Source organism: Balaenoptera acutorostrata, chromosome 9 (assembly GCF_949987535.1).
Source record: "Balaenoptera acutorostrata chromosome 9, mBalAcu1.1, whole genome shotgun sequence".
Taxonomy (NCBI): domain Eukaryota; kingdom Metazoa; phylum Chordata; class Mammalia; order Artiodactyla; family Balaenopteridae; genus Balaenoptera; species Balaenoptera acutorostrata.
In genome coordinates, this window is record NC_080072.1 from 81,403,680 (window position 1) to 81,420,493 (window position 16,814).

The 16,814-nt window shown below is 38.0% G+C and overlaps 1 protein-coding gene across 1 annotated transcript; it reads right to left on the reverse strand.

Annotated features, from left to right (window-relative positions):
- Positions 1-1,579: 1,579 nt before the first annotated feature.
- MMP27 (matrix metallopeptidase 27) lies at positions 1,580-13,029 on the reverse strand. The gene is made up of 10 exons (XM_007191223.2): positions 12,931-13,029; positions 11,870-12,108; positions 10,619-10,767; positions 10,397-10,525; positions 6,094-6,255; positions 5,798-5,918; positions 4,407-4,537; positions 3,420-3,579; positions 2,755-2,858; positions 1,580-1,821 (listed from the first exon to the last, which is right to left on the reverse strand). Exons 1-10 carry the CDS (start codon positions 13,027-13,029, stop codon positions 1,580-1,582), a joined length of 1,536 nt encoding a protein of 511 aa, XP_007191285.2.
- Positions 13,030-16,814: the final 3,785 nt, after the last annotated feature.

The window sequence follows — 16,814 nt, forward strand, 5'->3', positions numbered from 1 at the left end:
CTCTCTGCTTTGCCCTCCACACCCCTGTTGCTGTGCTCTCCTCTGTGGCTCTGAAGCTTCCCCACCACCACCCCCATCTCCACCCGCGAAAGGGCTTCCTAGTGTGTGGAAACCTTTCCTCCTTCACAGCTCCCTCCTACTGGTGCCGGTCCCATCCCTATTCTTTTGTCCCTGTTTTTCCTTTTTACTTTTGCCCTACCCAGGTACGTGGGGAGTTTCTTGCCTTTTGGGAGGTCTGAGTTCTTCTGCCAGCATTCAGTAGGTGTTCTGTAGGAGTTGTTCCACATGTAGATGTATTTCTGATGTATTTGTGGGGAGAAAGGTGATCTCCACTTCTTACTCTTCCTCCATCTTGAAGCTCCTCCTATATCCCTTTCTTTTAGGAATCTGGTAATACTTAACCCAAGGAAAAAAATGTGTGATTTGGAGGACTAGCTATAGGAATTCCTGAGATATTCTGTGCTTATTTTCTATCAGTTGACACCTACTCAATCCATCACCTAATCAGAATCAAGTTCAACTGACAACCTCCCATCTTTTGGGTCAGAAAATTTATGTAGAGCTTTGCTAAGCATTTAGCTTTGAGGGTATAAAGGTAAAACTTAACCAACAGATACATGGTTGGGTTTCTAAACACACAACAGATACATATAAAGAGGACAGGAAATTTCTACCAATAGGTTTAAGCCCAGGTGACCCATATACACAGGAAACACAGAAATCTCTACATTTCTTGTATATGAGATCAGTGTGCACACAACTTGCTTTTAAACTTTCTAAGGAATGGTCCAATGTATTGGTCTATGCTTGGAGTGGGGTTGGGAGGGTTGGAAGGAACACTACTTTCCTACTTCTGCTAGTTTCTTAATTGTTGGGGGATCATCTTTAGTGTAACACTTCCTGCATCTCTCTAGGCTCTTACTCCTCTCTTTGGGAGGTAGAATAACTTATTTGAATGGTCAATTAGGGAGCAGAAACTATGTACATGTAGCTCCATCTTTGTTTCTTTCTCTTTGGGATCCACGTAGTCTGTAGGCAGCTCACTTTTTCTTGGGGAGACATAGTGCTTTCCAGTTCTTCCCATGACTTGTAAGTATGGCTCACTCTAGAATTTGATATTAGGAAGCTTGCTTGTCCACAGATACATTCTCCAATATAAACTTTTCAGTAATAAAGGTGGTATTTTACTCTCCCAACTGTATGTTATTTCTCAGTGGGTTCAGAACATGGGTAGGGATGAGGGATGCAGTTTATCAAGCTTCTCCAACTCCGAAGGTCCAGACAAAATAGAATGCTAAAGATTGGTTTAATAAATGTCTTCAGTATTTTGTTATTATACGACATGGCTTACTTCTTCAAGTCTGCAAAGCATAAAATATGTTTAAAGTCCAGTGAGAGTTTTGTTTATACATAACTTCCTGTAAAAAGAATCAGGAAGCTCAAAAAGCTGTTTGACTCTTAACTAGATAGATATTTAGAACTAGGACTGGCAACTTGATGTTAAAGAATAGTTCTATTCTCCTTTGAAGCAGAGTTCAGATTAAAAGACCCCTTGAGGTTTATTTTTAGGTCTATGAATTTATTGATAACTGTAGTTTTTCAGCACATGAACAATACTGAAAATAAGCAAGTTTAAATTCTTATGATAAAACATCTCCACTCCCTCTGAATGTACTTCTTCATCGCTGATAGTAAAATCAGATGATGAATTTAATGGTTCTCTACATTGAAACCAAGTATTGGTTTTCATTATTCGGGTAACGTTCTTTGCCTTAGGGTCATATTCAAATTGCTTTGATCTTCGGAAGAAATAGAAGAATCCTAGAGAGAGAGAATCATGATTAGTTATCTTGCACCACTATACAATGATTCCACACTTTTTAATTTTATGAATATAGAATAAAATAACTGAACATTATATGGAAAGAAATGTGTAACTATATAGATATTTTACTCTGCTCAGTCACATGAGAAATATTATTTTTATTTCCCTGACAAAAAAGCCAAGGCATGAAACATGAGTTTCAAGGGCTTACTATCTTTCTAGTCAGACTGTGGTTTATGCCAGAGGTTCTCAAACTAGGTTTCAAAAAAATGTCTCAGTGAGGGGGAGAAAGAGGCACCTGTGAGTATGGCCTTGGTCCCTACATCTTCATTTTCTGGTTAATCTGTTTTAGTTTTTGAGGTTCCGTGTTAGATTTCACTAGAATAACAGATGGTGTTACTCAAAAACATGTTTAGACTCCTGCTTACTGCATGGTCTGGTTTGTTGTCTTTGAAGGTATAGTAGCTGAACTGATGCATTAAATTGCTTGAGGTTCTTTTAAAACTATAGATTCCTGGATCTTACCCACAATCCTGCTGCCTCAGAAACTCTAAGGAACTTGTAGTTTCATAACCCTAAGCTGTGTATATTAAACTATGTACATTAAGATTGAGAATCACTGTTCACTTCACGTGCTTAGTCATTTTTCACACTTAAATCTCTTCGGGGGTATCTTTATCAGGTATCTTGGATCAGTGATAGTTAATTTTGGTACTTTTTGCAGTTTTGAAATAGTATGACAGAGAATATAATTCAGAACTTACTATTCAGGTTTTGATAAGGCTCTCAGATTAAAGTTTATTATTATTTACATGTACTCTAGAGTAATAAAATGATGTTAAAATTGAAACATTTAAGTTTTCATGCTGTCCTATTTCACAGTCAGCAAAGTTTTCCAAGTATCCTTATAGTCAGGCACTGATGCTTACCTTTATGTTGGAAAGCAGCATCCACTTGGAGACCAATTCCTGGAAAGTATTTTACCACCCTGTGTGGATACCCTTTGTCCATGGTTTGGGTAACTTCGTCATACCTGGAGACATGGATTTGAAAGGTTTTCAGGGGATCTTTGTTTTGGAGGGGGAGGGCTTAATTTTTTACTGCCTCCTTGGAGTCAAGCAAGGATGTAGAAATAAAAAGTAGTCCTACTGGAAGAAAACAAGTTGGATCAATAATACAATAAAAATGGAAAAGATTATGTTTGGTTAAATCACTTATAATGTCTTGAAAGCAAGGAATTATGAGGGGAAAAAGCCACATAATTTGCCGGATTGATGCTATTCTGTGGAACTGTTAAATCAAAATAAGAGATCATCCTGGAGTTTCAAAGATTCTGACTGGATATGTGTGTCATTGGCGGTTTGGTTGGCATCACCAGCTTTATGATTTTATCTTTATTTTTTTAACTTGGAGAAAGATCTTTGAACTGATTGAAACATTCTTTTGTTTGGCGAATGCCATCCATCTGAGATTGCCTTCAAGATAACACTTTAGGAAGACTGTAGGTTAGTTTTATTTTTTCCCATGTTAAAGTAAAGTTATCTGGATATTTTTCTCCAGAGTAAAACAAAGGGTCAATTGTCTGTAGACTTGCCTCCAGCACCAAATACCCACAAAGAAGTAGGTTTTTCTTGTGTTTCGGTCACAGACAGCTGCATCAATTTTCTTCACACGTCTTGGAAAGCCAAGTATATGGATGGATTTGGGATAATCTGGCAAGACAGCATATCCTCTGATCATCCAGAAGTTTTCATCTAGGAAGAGAGAAAGTGATTATCTTCTGATTTATTTCCTAAAGGGAGAAATAGCTGTCTTAAGAAGTTTGAAAATAATTAGATGCTTAGTTCCTTTCAGGTTCAATGCTTAGAGATTTAGTAATTTTATGTCTCCATTTATTCTTACCGGTTTCTTTAGCTGCTTATATCATTAACATTACACAAATAATATATACTTATAGTTAGTAGTGTGCATACCCATGTCAATTGAATTCATTGTATTAATTATTTCCAACTCTGATAAAATAGTCAAGTATATTTGGACATGTTCTCCTAAATTTCAGCACCCTAGTGTTCTCAAAGGCAAGTAATCTGGTGAAACCCATATAAAAAGTAGTGTTGCTAATTCGAATATTAGATACCAATTGAATCTGAATTTCAAATAAACAATGACTAACTTTTGGTATAAGTATATCCAAAATATTGCAAAGGACATACTTATACTAAAAAAATTATTTTGTTGTTTGTCCGAAATTCAAAGCATCTTGTATTTTTATTTGCCACATCTAGCAACCCTAGTAAAAAGGGAACATAGAAGAGAGATGGGTTACCTTTATTTGGCAGAAAAAAAGACTTTTTAGTTTTTGTTATACAGTTTTCTTTTCTCCTGTGCTGTTGGGATGGTGTTTATCTTCACAACCACCGAGAATCCTTGGATAGTTATTCTTTATGATAGGAACCTAAGGTCAGGGCAGAAGCCCTGTCTATTTGGCTCATGCATGAAGATTATATTCCTTGCACTAAAATACCCACTGAGCAGTTCAGGCATCCAGAGGGAGAAGAGGAATAATGATGGGCAAAATTACCTTTAAAAACCAGAATCTTGTCTTTGGGGTTCTCATATGCAGCTTGAATATCAGCTGGCAGAGATGGCCAGAATGAAGAGATTAATTCAAATTCAACATCAGTGATATCATAGTACATCCTCCATAGATGCCTGTTTTAGACAGAAAACCATACTTTATACACAGTGTATATATATCTATTTCAATGAAAACGCTGCAAACTGACACTTGTCCCTTATCTAATTGGTTGATATTTTCCTCAAACAATTTATAGCATTAATACAAATTTCCTCAGCAAATTTAGGTGGTTATGAGTTCAGTTCTACCTTTTGGACTACCAAGGTCAGGACATGACTTTGTGCCCACTCTTTTGGGAACTTAGAGTAGCAAAATACCCATGGAAATCTCATAAATAGCTCTCAGTGTGCTCAATCACCTCATTTTTGCCAAAGCAGCAATTCCCAACATTCTAAGCCAATACCAAGCAATCTAAGAAGAATTTTTTGGTGCTGATATTTGCTAGAATAAAGAAATGTTATTATTGGCATGGCTAAATATTTCCTCAAATTTCCCTTCTGGCTGTAAAGTTCTGAGCCTATAAGGAGGGCTTGAAAAGTTCTTATAGTCCATTTTCCTTCCCATGCTGGCTACCCATCCCTGACAAGTGGTCTCTCAGCCTTGGCTATTAAGAGCATGGTAGTGACATCATGTCATTACAGTGCTACATAGTTGGGGGTGGCAGGACTCTGAGTTCAGATATTCTTTCCTTTTGCCCCTATATCCTTGTCAGATGGTGTATGTCTTGATACTTTGTTCTGAAAATATGGTCATGGTATACATAACTGACACACCATGTTGCAAGTTAAGTGCAGTAAATTATACATAGTGAGAGAAGAGATTTCCTACCACAGCTAACACTTTGTTGATTCAGCTTCAAGGAATGGTCTGTCGATGTGTATTTAACAATTGGCTCTCCAGGTAGGAAAAAAACCTAATTTTTATCATTTGATGATTTCCAGGGTGTAAATACTCCAACCATGGCCAGTTTCAAGCTACCAAAGTGATATGAACTAGTTTACAAAATTCTTGAAAATTTAACAATTGGATCCTGAAATGGTATAAGCCACCTGCAACACACCATCAGGAGTGGTGTATTATTTTAGCTAAGAAGTCACTGAAAGTAGACTCTGTTTCAATGGCAATTTAAAAATTTGCTTAAAAACATTTAAAAATTAATTTATCAAACAAGTAAGAGATATGTGCACAGAATAAAACAATCAAAAAGTATGGGCAGTTATAAAACGAAAAGTAAAGGCACACATTCTCACTACCCCCACAGCTCTCTTATCCCCAAATCTCTTAAAAAGAAAAATCTTCATAGGAAGTTGAGGTGTTTAAGGGAATGGTTTTACCTGCCTTTAAAGAACATTACTTCTCTGCGGAAAGTGGTGATAGCATCAAAAGTCAAATCGGTGTCACAGGCATGGGGTACAGTGGGTCTCTTTGGCTTGGCAGGTGTCTTAGGTGGACTTCCTTTGATGAGAAAAGAAATACCTTAGTGAATTAGGAAGGCATGTGGAAATACCTGCAGAAGGATCTTACCCAAGAGAATATTTTCTTCATGATAATATTTCAAGAAGTGATTTTCTCAACTTCCTTCCTGGAAGTCTTTCAATTCAGTTCACATATATTCAGATTTGTTGCTCACCATAGATAGATTGTATTCCATTGATATCGTCCTGAGAAAGTGGGTATTTGCTAGGATCCAGGGAGACATAATTTGGGAACATCAAAGCTGTTTGATCATTGGTGTGAGAGAGCCCCAGTGAATGACCAAATTCATGAGCAGCCACAAGAAATAAGTTGAATCCTTAACAAAAACAGGGAAAACATGAGTACATTAGTCATTCAGAAGGAGAATGATTGCATCTGAGATTAGGAAGTAACTGAGGGGAATGAAGAAAAAGCTTGCCAAACAGCAGATAATTCTTATAACATATTCACCATCATTTATCTGGGAAATATTTCAAGACTGATAATTGGTATTAGTCACATCATGAAGAAATATAACCCAGAGTTAACAGATGGCAGGAAACAGGTGTCTCAGAAATGGACAGTATTAAAAAAAAAAAAAAAAGAGAGAGAGAGAGAGAGAAGCCGCCAGTCTTTGGTTGTTTTTAGGCTGCTGAATGTGATCATGTTTCTCCTACCTATATTATTCAGAGGTTCTCCATTGGCTGTAGGATCAAGTCTAAATACCTAAACATGACCTTCCATGAACTAGTCCCTGCTTTTTTTCCCAGCCTCATATTTTATTTTCACATTCCGTGAGCTAGCCATATTGAATCATTTGCATTTCTCATCTATGCCATGTTCTTTCTAATCTCTTTGTCTCCATATCTCCATCCCTTCTGCCCAGCGTATTACTTTCTCACCCCCCTTTCTCCCCGCTATCCTATGTATTCCTCAGGAATCCCCCTAGAGCCATCTCCCACATGAGGCTTCTCTTATCCCCCAGCTCCTATCCAGGCTGACTTAATTGCACCTCTCTCGGCTTCTGTAGACTCAGTGCTTAATTCTGTCTTTGCAGATATGTACTGCATTGTCTATTTCTTTCACCAAGCTGTGTACCCTTTCAGTACAGGGAACATGTCTTAATCATCTTTTATTCCTGGTGACTGAGAAACTGCTTAGTGATGGTTGCTGGATATCCAGGTTTTTATGTGGATGATAGAATGGTTAGCTGTGCCTCCTATATAAGACCGTAGTACTCTGTACTTTACCACACCAGGAGTCGTACCATGTATGGTTGGAGTTGTCTTTTTATTTCTCTGTCTCTCCCACAGTCTGTAAGTTTCTAAGTATATAAAAGGCTGTCTTTGGACTTGCAACTAAGCCTATGGACACTAAGGAAAAGGCTGAGCCTTTTGTGATGGAGCTTTGTCCAGTGATGTTTGCACAAAACAAACATGTAATGGCAAAAAATTATTTCATGGACTTTCATGCTTTTCTGCTCTGGCTTTTGCTGCTGCCCCTTGTCTGGCTGGCAATATCATTGCATATGCTGTTGGACAGGGATGGGACAAGTGACTCTTTAAAAAAATAATTCAAACTCAGATCATCTAAATGAAGTCCAAATATTTATCGTGGCTTTCAAGACCTTCTATATAGGATTCTAATCTGAATCGTATTCACCATTTTAGCCTTCTGTTCCACCACAATTCTAATACTTGGGTTGATTGGGTTATTCTGTCTAGAGCTGTTTACTCCACTTTGCCTTCAGAGTTCCTGCAGAGGCTTCAGGTCTCAGATTTGGCATCACTTCCTCCCTGACCTCTGTATATGGGTTGGAGTTTATCTTATGTGCTCCTATTACATTGCCATAGTTACCTTTATCCCACTGTTGATCATACTAATTTTAATTGCCATTTGATAAGAGTGTGTCCTCTAGACTGTAAACCCCTGGAGGGCAGGGTCTGTGTCTTGTACACTATTGTATATTCCATTTCTATCACAGAGCATGGGTCAGAGTAGATGTTGAGTAAAGGATTGTTGCGTGACTTCATTTATCAAATATTTGTAGAGTATCTCTCATGTGCTGACAATATTATAGGCTGTATGATACTGTAGAAAAAAAAGACAACATTGCTGCCTTCTTGGAGATGTGACTAAATAGATAAATTGGTACATAATACATCAGTACCTTTGTGAATATTTTTTCCTTCTCCTAGAAATCACTCTATCTAATCATCATCATCATTAATACTAATAATCACCAACATAATCATCAGTGTCAAACACTTTCCGAATGTTTGCTAAAGGCAGGTGCTTTGCAAGGTGTTTTCACCTTTATTACAGATAACGTGTGTCATCTTCCTGCAAGTAAGGTCTGCCAAGCCACAGACCACTGCTCTTCTCCATCCCAACAATGCATCTGTAGCGGTCTCTGAGGTCTGTTTCAGTTGTTTAGTGCACATGTGTGCGTAGAACATTTACATTCACATACAGGCTTGACACTGACCTCACTTTGGGAGATTCTCAGGAAAGCCCCTCTATGTGCTCAAATTCCTCTGACATCACCACGCAGTGACTGTCCTCCCCTTAGGAAACAGTGGGATTAGCAGATGACAGTTGTCTATTGCTTTTAAGGAAGTTATACTAAGACTTTTGTGCCCTTTCCATAGAGACAGCTTACATATACGTAAAGAAGGTAATCATATATTATACATTATTGTCAAATTTTCTATTTAAAAAATCTGATTGGAGGTCACGTATGCTTGAGATTTTACATTTTTATTAGAGAACAGGAAGGCATTTTCCCTTCTACGTCAGTGAGGTAAGAGTTATATGATTGGGCATCCCCCAGGGCCAAAAATTTCAAAGCTGAGGGAATGTAGTAAAGTAGTTAGAAGATAACCCATTTTAGTATTGTTGCCTGGCTATCCACCCAGAACTTGGTGGAGGGCTATATTTATCCTCTGCTTTGCTCAAGCAAGTTTTGCCAACTTGGGGCCCAGATCACTTTGGACTTTTTCATAATCGACCCCACACATCCCCTTTGGCAAGGGGCCTGTTGCAGTATGCTTAATAGTAATTTTACTACTAAGTATTGGAATTAATAGGGATGAAATGACAGTGAAACTTTCATATCTACCTCTAGATATGAAAGTAAAGCCTGGCTGACAAAGTGGAGTCATTCTGACTTTGGTGAGCACTAACATATTTCCTATAACTGCCTGATTGGACATATCCACACTGCCTTTAGGCCAAATCCAGAGAAATATTGGGACATGTTTCAGCAGGAGATACAGACGTGGTCCATTCAACTACTCTGTTGTTTGGGTCATGGTGTCACCCTACCTCTTTCATTTTCTTGTCTCTGATGTAACTCACGTGGCAGTGGCAGCAACCAATCCCAGACTTCCTCTGGTGCCTAAAGTTCAGCCAGCACTGAGTTCTTTACCCTCTTTGTTTCCTAGCTCTTGGAAGAACAATTACATCACATGATCAGACTTAGCAAGGAGTGGCCACGCATCATTTTGAGTCACTGGCTTTCAGTTTTGCAGAAACTGTAAAACTGACCCACAGACTGTCTGGAGTTACGTGGTCAGGACTGAATTGTGGCCTCGCATACCATCTACCAGAGACACACAGCCTCCACTTTCCTGGGACCTGGGAAACCAGATGCCAGACCCAAGATGACTGTAGTCAATGATAGAAAAAAAAGAGTGGGAGAACCCTAGAGTCTACTCAACCTGCTCCTTCATTTGAGGCACATATTTTTACTATAGTAAATTTTGTTTTTTGTTTGAAAAGTAATAAAATATCTCTTATTTTAGTTCCAGGGAGGCCCATTAGGAGAAATAAAATCAACGCACTTAGTCTGAAGAAATAAGTCAAATATAAAGACCAGGGTCTAATACCTTGGCAGACAGGCAAGAGTTAGAAGAGGTTCATGCATATAAACAGACTTCCTATGGGCCATGAACCCACACAGCATCCTTCAATCACCAACTCAGAATCACCACCTCCCCAGGGTCTTCTTTCAATCCTCAAGCCAGAGATGACTTCTGCCATGGGTATAACAGGCAGCACAGGCTGCCTTGTATGGTGGTGAGTGGGTCTAGGCCTTATACATCACACAAGATCATGAACCTCTGAAGAGCTGGAACTTTTCTAGTACAACTTTGTGGTCTGTACAACACCTTGCACAGTTCCAGGCACATAGTGGCCCTTCAGGCATTGTGGGTATATGAATGAACATCTGAGTAAGGGAAGAATGTTCTGATCATAACAGGATTAACAACTTTATGAAGATGTTGTGTGGATAAAGCTCTAAACTGGACAAGCACAATTGTTTGAATAGACATTGGACACTTTCATCAATGTCATCTGGAATATGAAAAATCATAGAGAAATTGGGAAGTAAAAAAGCAACTAGTTGCAAAGCTATTCCTTTTAGGAATTTGTATGAATAACAAAATTTTGTTCATAAAGAAAATCGGGCTCACCTGCTCCATCCTTGGTCCAGTTTTCATCCTCATCAAAGTGAGTGTCTCCACCCAAACCCAGACCAGGAGGAAAAGCATGGCCAAGGACTCCCAAGGGGCCATCAAAATAACGAGGACACCAACCATGGACTGAGATACAATTCATGGGGGGAAAAAAGATCAGCCTCTTCAAAACTCCTGGGATGAAAATAGCCGTATTGTTTTCTCTGCTGAAAACCTTACCTCGGGTCCTAAAGGCAATCATGATGTCAGCAATCCCTTTGGAAATCTTGGTGAATATTAGTGGAGTAACTTTGCTCCACACTTCTAAACCTTTTTGGATAGCCTCATCCACATCAGCTCGTGCCATATCTGGAGTGTAGTTTACGATTCTTAGAAATTAACAAAAATATATCAATCGGTGGTTATACATGCATGTAAACACATACTATGGAAAGAAAATAATTTCTATGTCATCAATTATATGCGGCAGTAACTTTTGGTATGGTGCTATTGCTACATTTGTACACTACTTTACTATTTAAATAAGGTACTTTTATGTACACTATATAATTCAGTCTTTCATTTGTCCTATTCATCAGGTAATATTATCACACTTTAACAAATGAGGCTCAAAGAGGTTAAATGACTTCCCTAAGATCACACCTTAAGTGGGAGATCATTAATCTCATGTATGTGTTTGCTATGTATATGACTGTATTATAAATATCTTCTAAAAAGAACTGAGATTTATTTTCTCAAACGGCTTGTAGAAATCAGTCTTATGCATGTGTCATATATTAAGAGTCTCACTTGAGAGCCACAAAGAGTTTGTTACTCAGGAAAAGATCTTCCTTTTGTATATATTCCCTATCTTGATAAACCTATTTTTATCTCAATCCCTAAGGCTCAGCAAGATGAAGGAAGAACTATCAGAAAGACTCTTTAGGGGCCAGCCAGGAAGGATCTAGAGCAGTGGTCAAAGTCACTGACTCTATCTCAGGTCACAGGTGCACTTCATCTTCTTTCTGCCAATAAGCCAGCTCCCTTTCCTTGAGATGTCTGGGGTCCACCTTAGATTTGACAATCTGACTCACACACATCTCTGACATGAACTGGCTGTGCTCCAGGGTCTTCCCATTTTCCCTTGAGCACACTTCATTTGTACCTTTAAGCATCTGCAATCAGAAGGCAGTGATCCTGGTCCTGAGCTTTTATAGAGGTGGCAGAGGCTAGAGATTAGAGCATATCTGCCAGAGCCAGTCTGCTGAGAAGAGCTGTGTAAAACGGCCTATGGTAAATAAGCTTTTGTTTCTCTGTGTTTAAGGTGGCAATAGCAGTGATGCCTATGTCACAAATTTCTTGGCAGGACAGAATAAATAAAATCTATCAAGTGCCGTGCACACAGGAAGTGCTCGGTAAAATGAACTATTATTATTTTTGTTCCTTGGAGATTATTTTCATGTTCTTTTAGATTAGGGGCAGAAGCATTACCTGTATGTGAGATTGTATTTCTTCCACCCAGGGAGAGTGTAGCCATACTGACCCACATCAGGCACCCCACACCTGGGTGTCTTCATGATCTCAAGAGTATTTGAGTCCAGTTTTCCAGTCACTGTCAATCCGAAAAATGCTTGCATTTCACGAATTTTCCTGTCTATGAGACTTCTGTTCTTGCTTTGAACAAGATGACTCCTTTCTATTTCAAGAGAGTAGAACTGGTTGAGATATGCCTGACCAAAAAGACAAAAAAAGGCACAGACTACAGGAGAGCAGATCTCCATCTCAGGAGGAAACAAAAGTTTCTGAAATCCTTTTTGGCAGTAGGAGAGGAAAAAGGAAATAAGTAACAAGGGAAAGGAAGGAGTGAGAGAAGAAAGAAGAGAGGAAGAAAACAAAGAGGAAAGCAAAGAGTCACCCTGTGTTTTCAGTTTTCAAGAACTCATTGAGCTATGTGTGACCAGAACTGGCTAAAGCCATACAGCCCATGAGACTCCAAACTTCCACAGAAGAGAAGCAAGCTTCTTCTGTGTGTTAAATTATCTTGTGTCTTACATATTTTTGCTGTTACTTTCATTCTGGTGTTTCCTTGAAACGAATTCTAGAGGAGATGTGATTATCCATTTTGCAAATGTAAATAATTTCACCAAATATGGCAAACTGGACTGATTTTTAGAGGGAATCTCCAAAACAATGTGTTTTTCATACATATAGGGATAAGTGACTCCAAAATGTAGTTGGGTTCTCCTGGTTGGTCTTCAAATGCTTTTATGGAGACCTCCATTCTTGCAGGGCTGACCCTTTCTACTCTCACTATCTCTTCACTTGTAACTATTGCTTAACGTTGTAGCAAATCCTGCCTGTCCTCCACCCCACCCCCACTCTCCACCCCTCAAATTTCCTTGATGTCCTTAGAGACAAGGAAAGGAAAAGCAGCTCCTCACAAGAAAGTTCAGGACTCTTTGGTAGGAACTAGTTGTCTTTTTAAGTCCCGATACAATCAAGAAAGTAAAATTTTTATTGATAGTCATTAATAACATTTATTGAGACAGTACCTGAGTCAGTTGCATATTTTCTTCATTTTCCATCTTTCGGTCTGTGGGAAACGCAGAAGAAAATGTTACAAAGACCAAAAATAGAAGAAGGCTCTTCATTCCCCTCTCTCTGCAGTTGAAGCCTCGTCCTGTTTGCATAGAATTTAGAAAATAATAGTGAGACGTGGCATGAATTGGCTTGTATCATCCTTTGATTAAAAACAGAAAAGGACATTTGCCATGGGGTGTGTCATGATATGCTTTTTTTTTTTCTTAGGTTGACTTGATTTTGCAATCATGATCTACAATTGTTTGGTAAACACAGTCATTGTTCATTATTGAATTCAAAATAATATAAAGTTAGCCTCCAAGTTACTTTTGTCCTTGCAAAGTTGAAGATTTTCCTATCCATAAATTCTTGAGAGTTTATGAAATAATTTTCCTTTGAATGAAAGCCCAAAATATTTGTATAAAAAGATAATTTTCTTAGTAAAAAAATTTTATCTTTTTTGAAATCACCTGTTATGTTTGCAAAATTGTAATTTTTTGCTTCTTCTGAGGAATACAATTTCACCTGTTGTCTTGCTCTTGATACAGATTCTTTCTGCCTTCTAATAAACAAGCCATGTCTGTTTCTCAAAAAAAAAAAAAAAAGTATGGTGTCATGAAAAGACAATTGATTCAGGAATCAGATTATCCTAATTAACTGGGTAAACATCAGATGTTTACCAAGCACTTTCTATTTGTCTGTCACACTAAGATACTGTTCCAATCTTGTTGGTGAATTCAAACATATACAGAGACTAATGCCAGATAAAATGAGAAAAGTAGCAAAATGCATATGAAGATTCTTGAGACTGAGAAGGGTGAAAAGATAGAGAGATCACTGCAGATGTGTGTGGCCTAAAGGCTTCAAGGAAGTGGAGCTTGCACTGGCTCTTGAAGAACGTGTAGGAGATTTGGTTTTCACAGCAGAAAGGAGAAGGCATATGAGTGGAGGGAGGCCACAGGAAACAGGTACCATGGCGGAAATGAGCTGTAGGAAATCTGTCCTGACTGGAGCAAATATATGTGTAGACAGCCATGGGAAATGGGGATGGAGGGTCTAAGAAAGTGTGCAAGGAAAATGCATGTTTCTAATCTTTTCGTATCTAGAATGCCGTTTATTCCATCCTCACACTTGACTGAGAGTGTTTCTGGTTATGGAATATCAGGCTGAAATAAATCTCCCTTAGAATTTTGAAGTTACTGTTCCATTGTTTTCTAGAATCTAGTATTGTTGTTGAAACGACTTTTATTCTGATTCCTGATATTTTCCTTTTCTCTTCTGAAAAATTTTGAAAATCTCTTTAACAAGATATTCTGAAGTTTTATAATGATGTCTCTTAATGTGAGTCTTTTTGCATTAACATTGCTTGGCAGTAAGAGAGCTCTTTCATTATGAAAACTTCAATTCAAGGAAGCTTTCCTCTATTATTTCTTTGATAATTTCTTTCCACCCAGTTTCCTCTTTCTCTTTCTCGAATACATATCTACTGGAACTCTTGGATTAAATCTCTGTGTTTTCAATATATCCTTTACTATTTTCCATCAACTTTATTTCCAGCTCACCTACTGAATTTCTTATTTCAGTTATATTTTTAATTTCTAAGAGCTCTTTCTAGTTATCTGAGCATCCTTTTATTTTTTACTTTTTTGTATTTCTTTAATGTGTTTTGGATGTAAAATATGTCTTATTTTTAAAGAATGTTAAGTATTTTTTTTGTTTGTTCATTTTGACATTCTCTTTTGCTCCCAGGACTGTCTCTATTTCTTCCAAGTTTCTTTTTTTGGTGTCTGTTTTTGACATTAGAAACTTTTAAAAAAATGTTTGGATATGTTGTACTCTGCAATCTGTTTAAGATCGAGAGACAGGAAAGCTGACTGGAAACTATGTGTGCACTGGCAGGGCTTGCCAGTTAATGACCGTTACTGCAGGGAGGTGGGGCGGGTTCCAGACACTTCATGTGATGTATTAGCTGGAATGAGATTTGGTCAAAATGTAATAGAAAAACCCCAAATAATAGATGATTAATAAACTGATTTCTTCCTCACGTAAGAGAAGGCCAGATGTGGCAGTCCATGGCTTGTACGACAACACCACATCATCAGGGATGTAGGCAGCAGCCGCCTTGCTACACCACCTTCTCAGTGCCAGTGCCTTATGGTCCAGGTGGCTTCTGCAATTGTATCTGCATTACAGGCAGCAGGAAGGAGGAACGTAGAGAAAGTAAGTACCCAGTCTCTTTCCATAAGCCCATAGAATATTCTGCTTACACTTTTTGGCAAGAAATTAAACACATGGCCACACCTAGCTGTAAGCAAGGCTACAAAATGTAGTCTCTTAGCTGGATGCATTGCTACCTCAAATGAAATTGGAGTCTTACTGCAACAAAGGAAGGGGGGAATCGTGTTAACATATAGGTAACTAGCAGTCTCTGTCCCATTGAGATTTCTATAGTGTTGGTATCTGTAAATCTTTTTTCTTGGGTGAGTAAGTTTCTCCAAAGATGCCATCTCCAATTTTCCATCATTTTAATCTCCCAACAACAAAGTTATAGGAGGTGCCTCTGGTGCCCCATGTCACAATCCCCTCAGTACACCTCTGATTTTAGTTGCATGGTGGTGGACAGGCTTGTGTAACTCACCTTACTCTGACAAAGTCCAACCTTAACCACAGACTTGGTGTCTTTCTGCTTTCTAGCCAGGGCATTGAGCTGCCATGGAGCCTACAGGTCAATTCCTTAGAGCTACCCAGTGGGGGAGGGAATTGGAGGTTGGATCGGATCCAGCCTCCGATCCACTTTGAACAATTGAAAGGTGTTCTGTAAGCTTCTCAGGAGGTCCTGATGGAATTGAGCCCCAGCTGCCCATAGTAGAAACCTCAATAACACATACTTGTATTGACTTTCCCTCTTTCTGTTTCACTCTGCTTGCTACCTCACTCTTGCTTCCTGGGACCATGTCCCGAATAAAGTAACTGCACCAAAGTCTTGTCTTAGTCTTTGCTTTTTAGGAAACTCAACCTAAGATAAAAGTAATATCATTCTTAAAGTTTTAAGCTTGGATTCTTAAATCTCTTGTCCTCACATAAAACTTCAATGTAACATCCAAAAAATACCACATGTTGTCAAGAAGAAAACCAAAAAAAGGGCTAATTTAAAAAATTCTTTACTATACTTTGTATTGCTGTTCACTTCCTATGACTGTGAAATATGGTTAAAGAAATAACATAAACTCAGTTCTTATCTTGAAAATGTACGGATGAGGCTTGGGCCAAGAATCTGTCATAACTAACTGGTGCAACTAGCAGGTGTTCTGAGATGAATCTCCCATCTTTGTGCTTCTAAAAACTGATTTCATAAGAAGTTTTAGAAAATGCCATAGTCTGGAATTGACTCTTAATGAAATATCCAGTTCTTACAGGTCCTTTTGCCCTTTGACATTGATACAATGAATTGCTTATACACCTCTTTCACTTTCCCTAGCACAGCACCTGGAACAGGTAGGTGATTAATTGTTGAATAAATGAATAAATGAAATTATAGTATATACTAGTTTCTATTTTCTTATCTTGTAAAATAAGTTGAGAATAATGTATTGACATACTTGAGGGAATCTTTGAGGACATAGAATATTGATAAAATATTTCATAAACCTGTGAAGTAATATCTAAAAGTTTAATATCAATGTTGTAATATTTTTGATAAAGTAAAATGGCTGAAAATATATTGAAATTTCCTTTTTATACTTTAGATGAACTATGTGGTAGTATCTTAAGAAATGATAGTAGATCACAAGTCGGTCATTTAAAATATTTATTTTGAAATCATTTAATACATAAATTTTGAACCAGAAAAAAGTAT

What these genes read in the sequence shown, in the direction of transcription:
- MMP27 (XM_007191223.2), bottom strand. Translation starts at nt 13,029, where the DNA reads ATGAAGAGCCTTCTTCTATTTTTGGTCTTTGTAACATTTTCTTCTGCG. An exon ending in AAATACAATCTCACATACAG is followed by an intron (nt 10,768 to 11,869) that starts GTAATGCTTCTG and finishes TTAATTTCTAAG; the next exon opens with AATCGTAAACTACACTCCAG. An exon ending in TGCTGCTTTCCAACATAAAG is followed by an intron (nt 1,822 to 2,754) that starts GTAAGCATCAGT and finishes CTCTCTCTCTAG; the next exon opens with GATTCTTCTATTTCTTCCGA.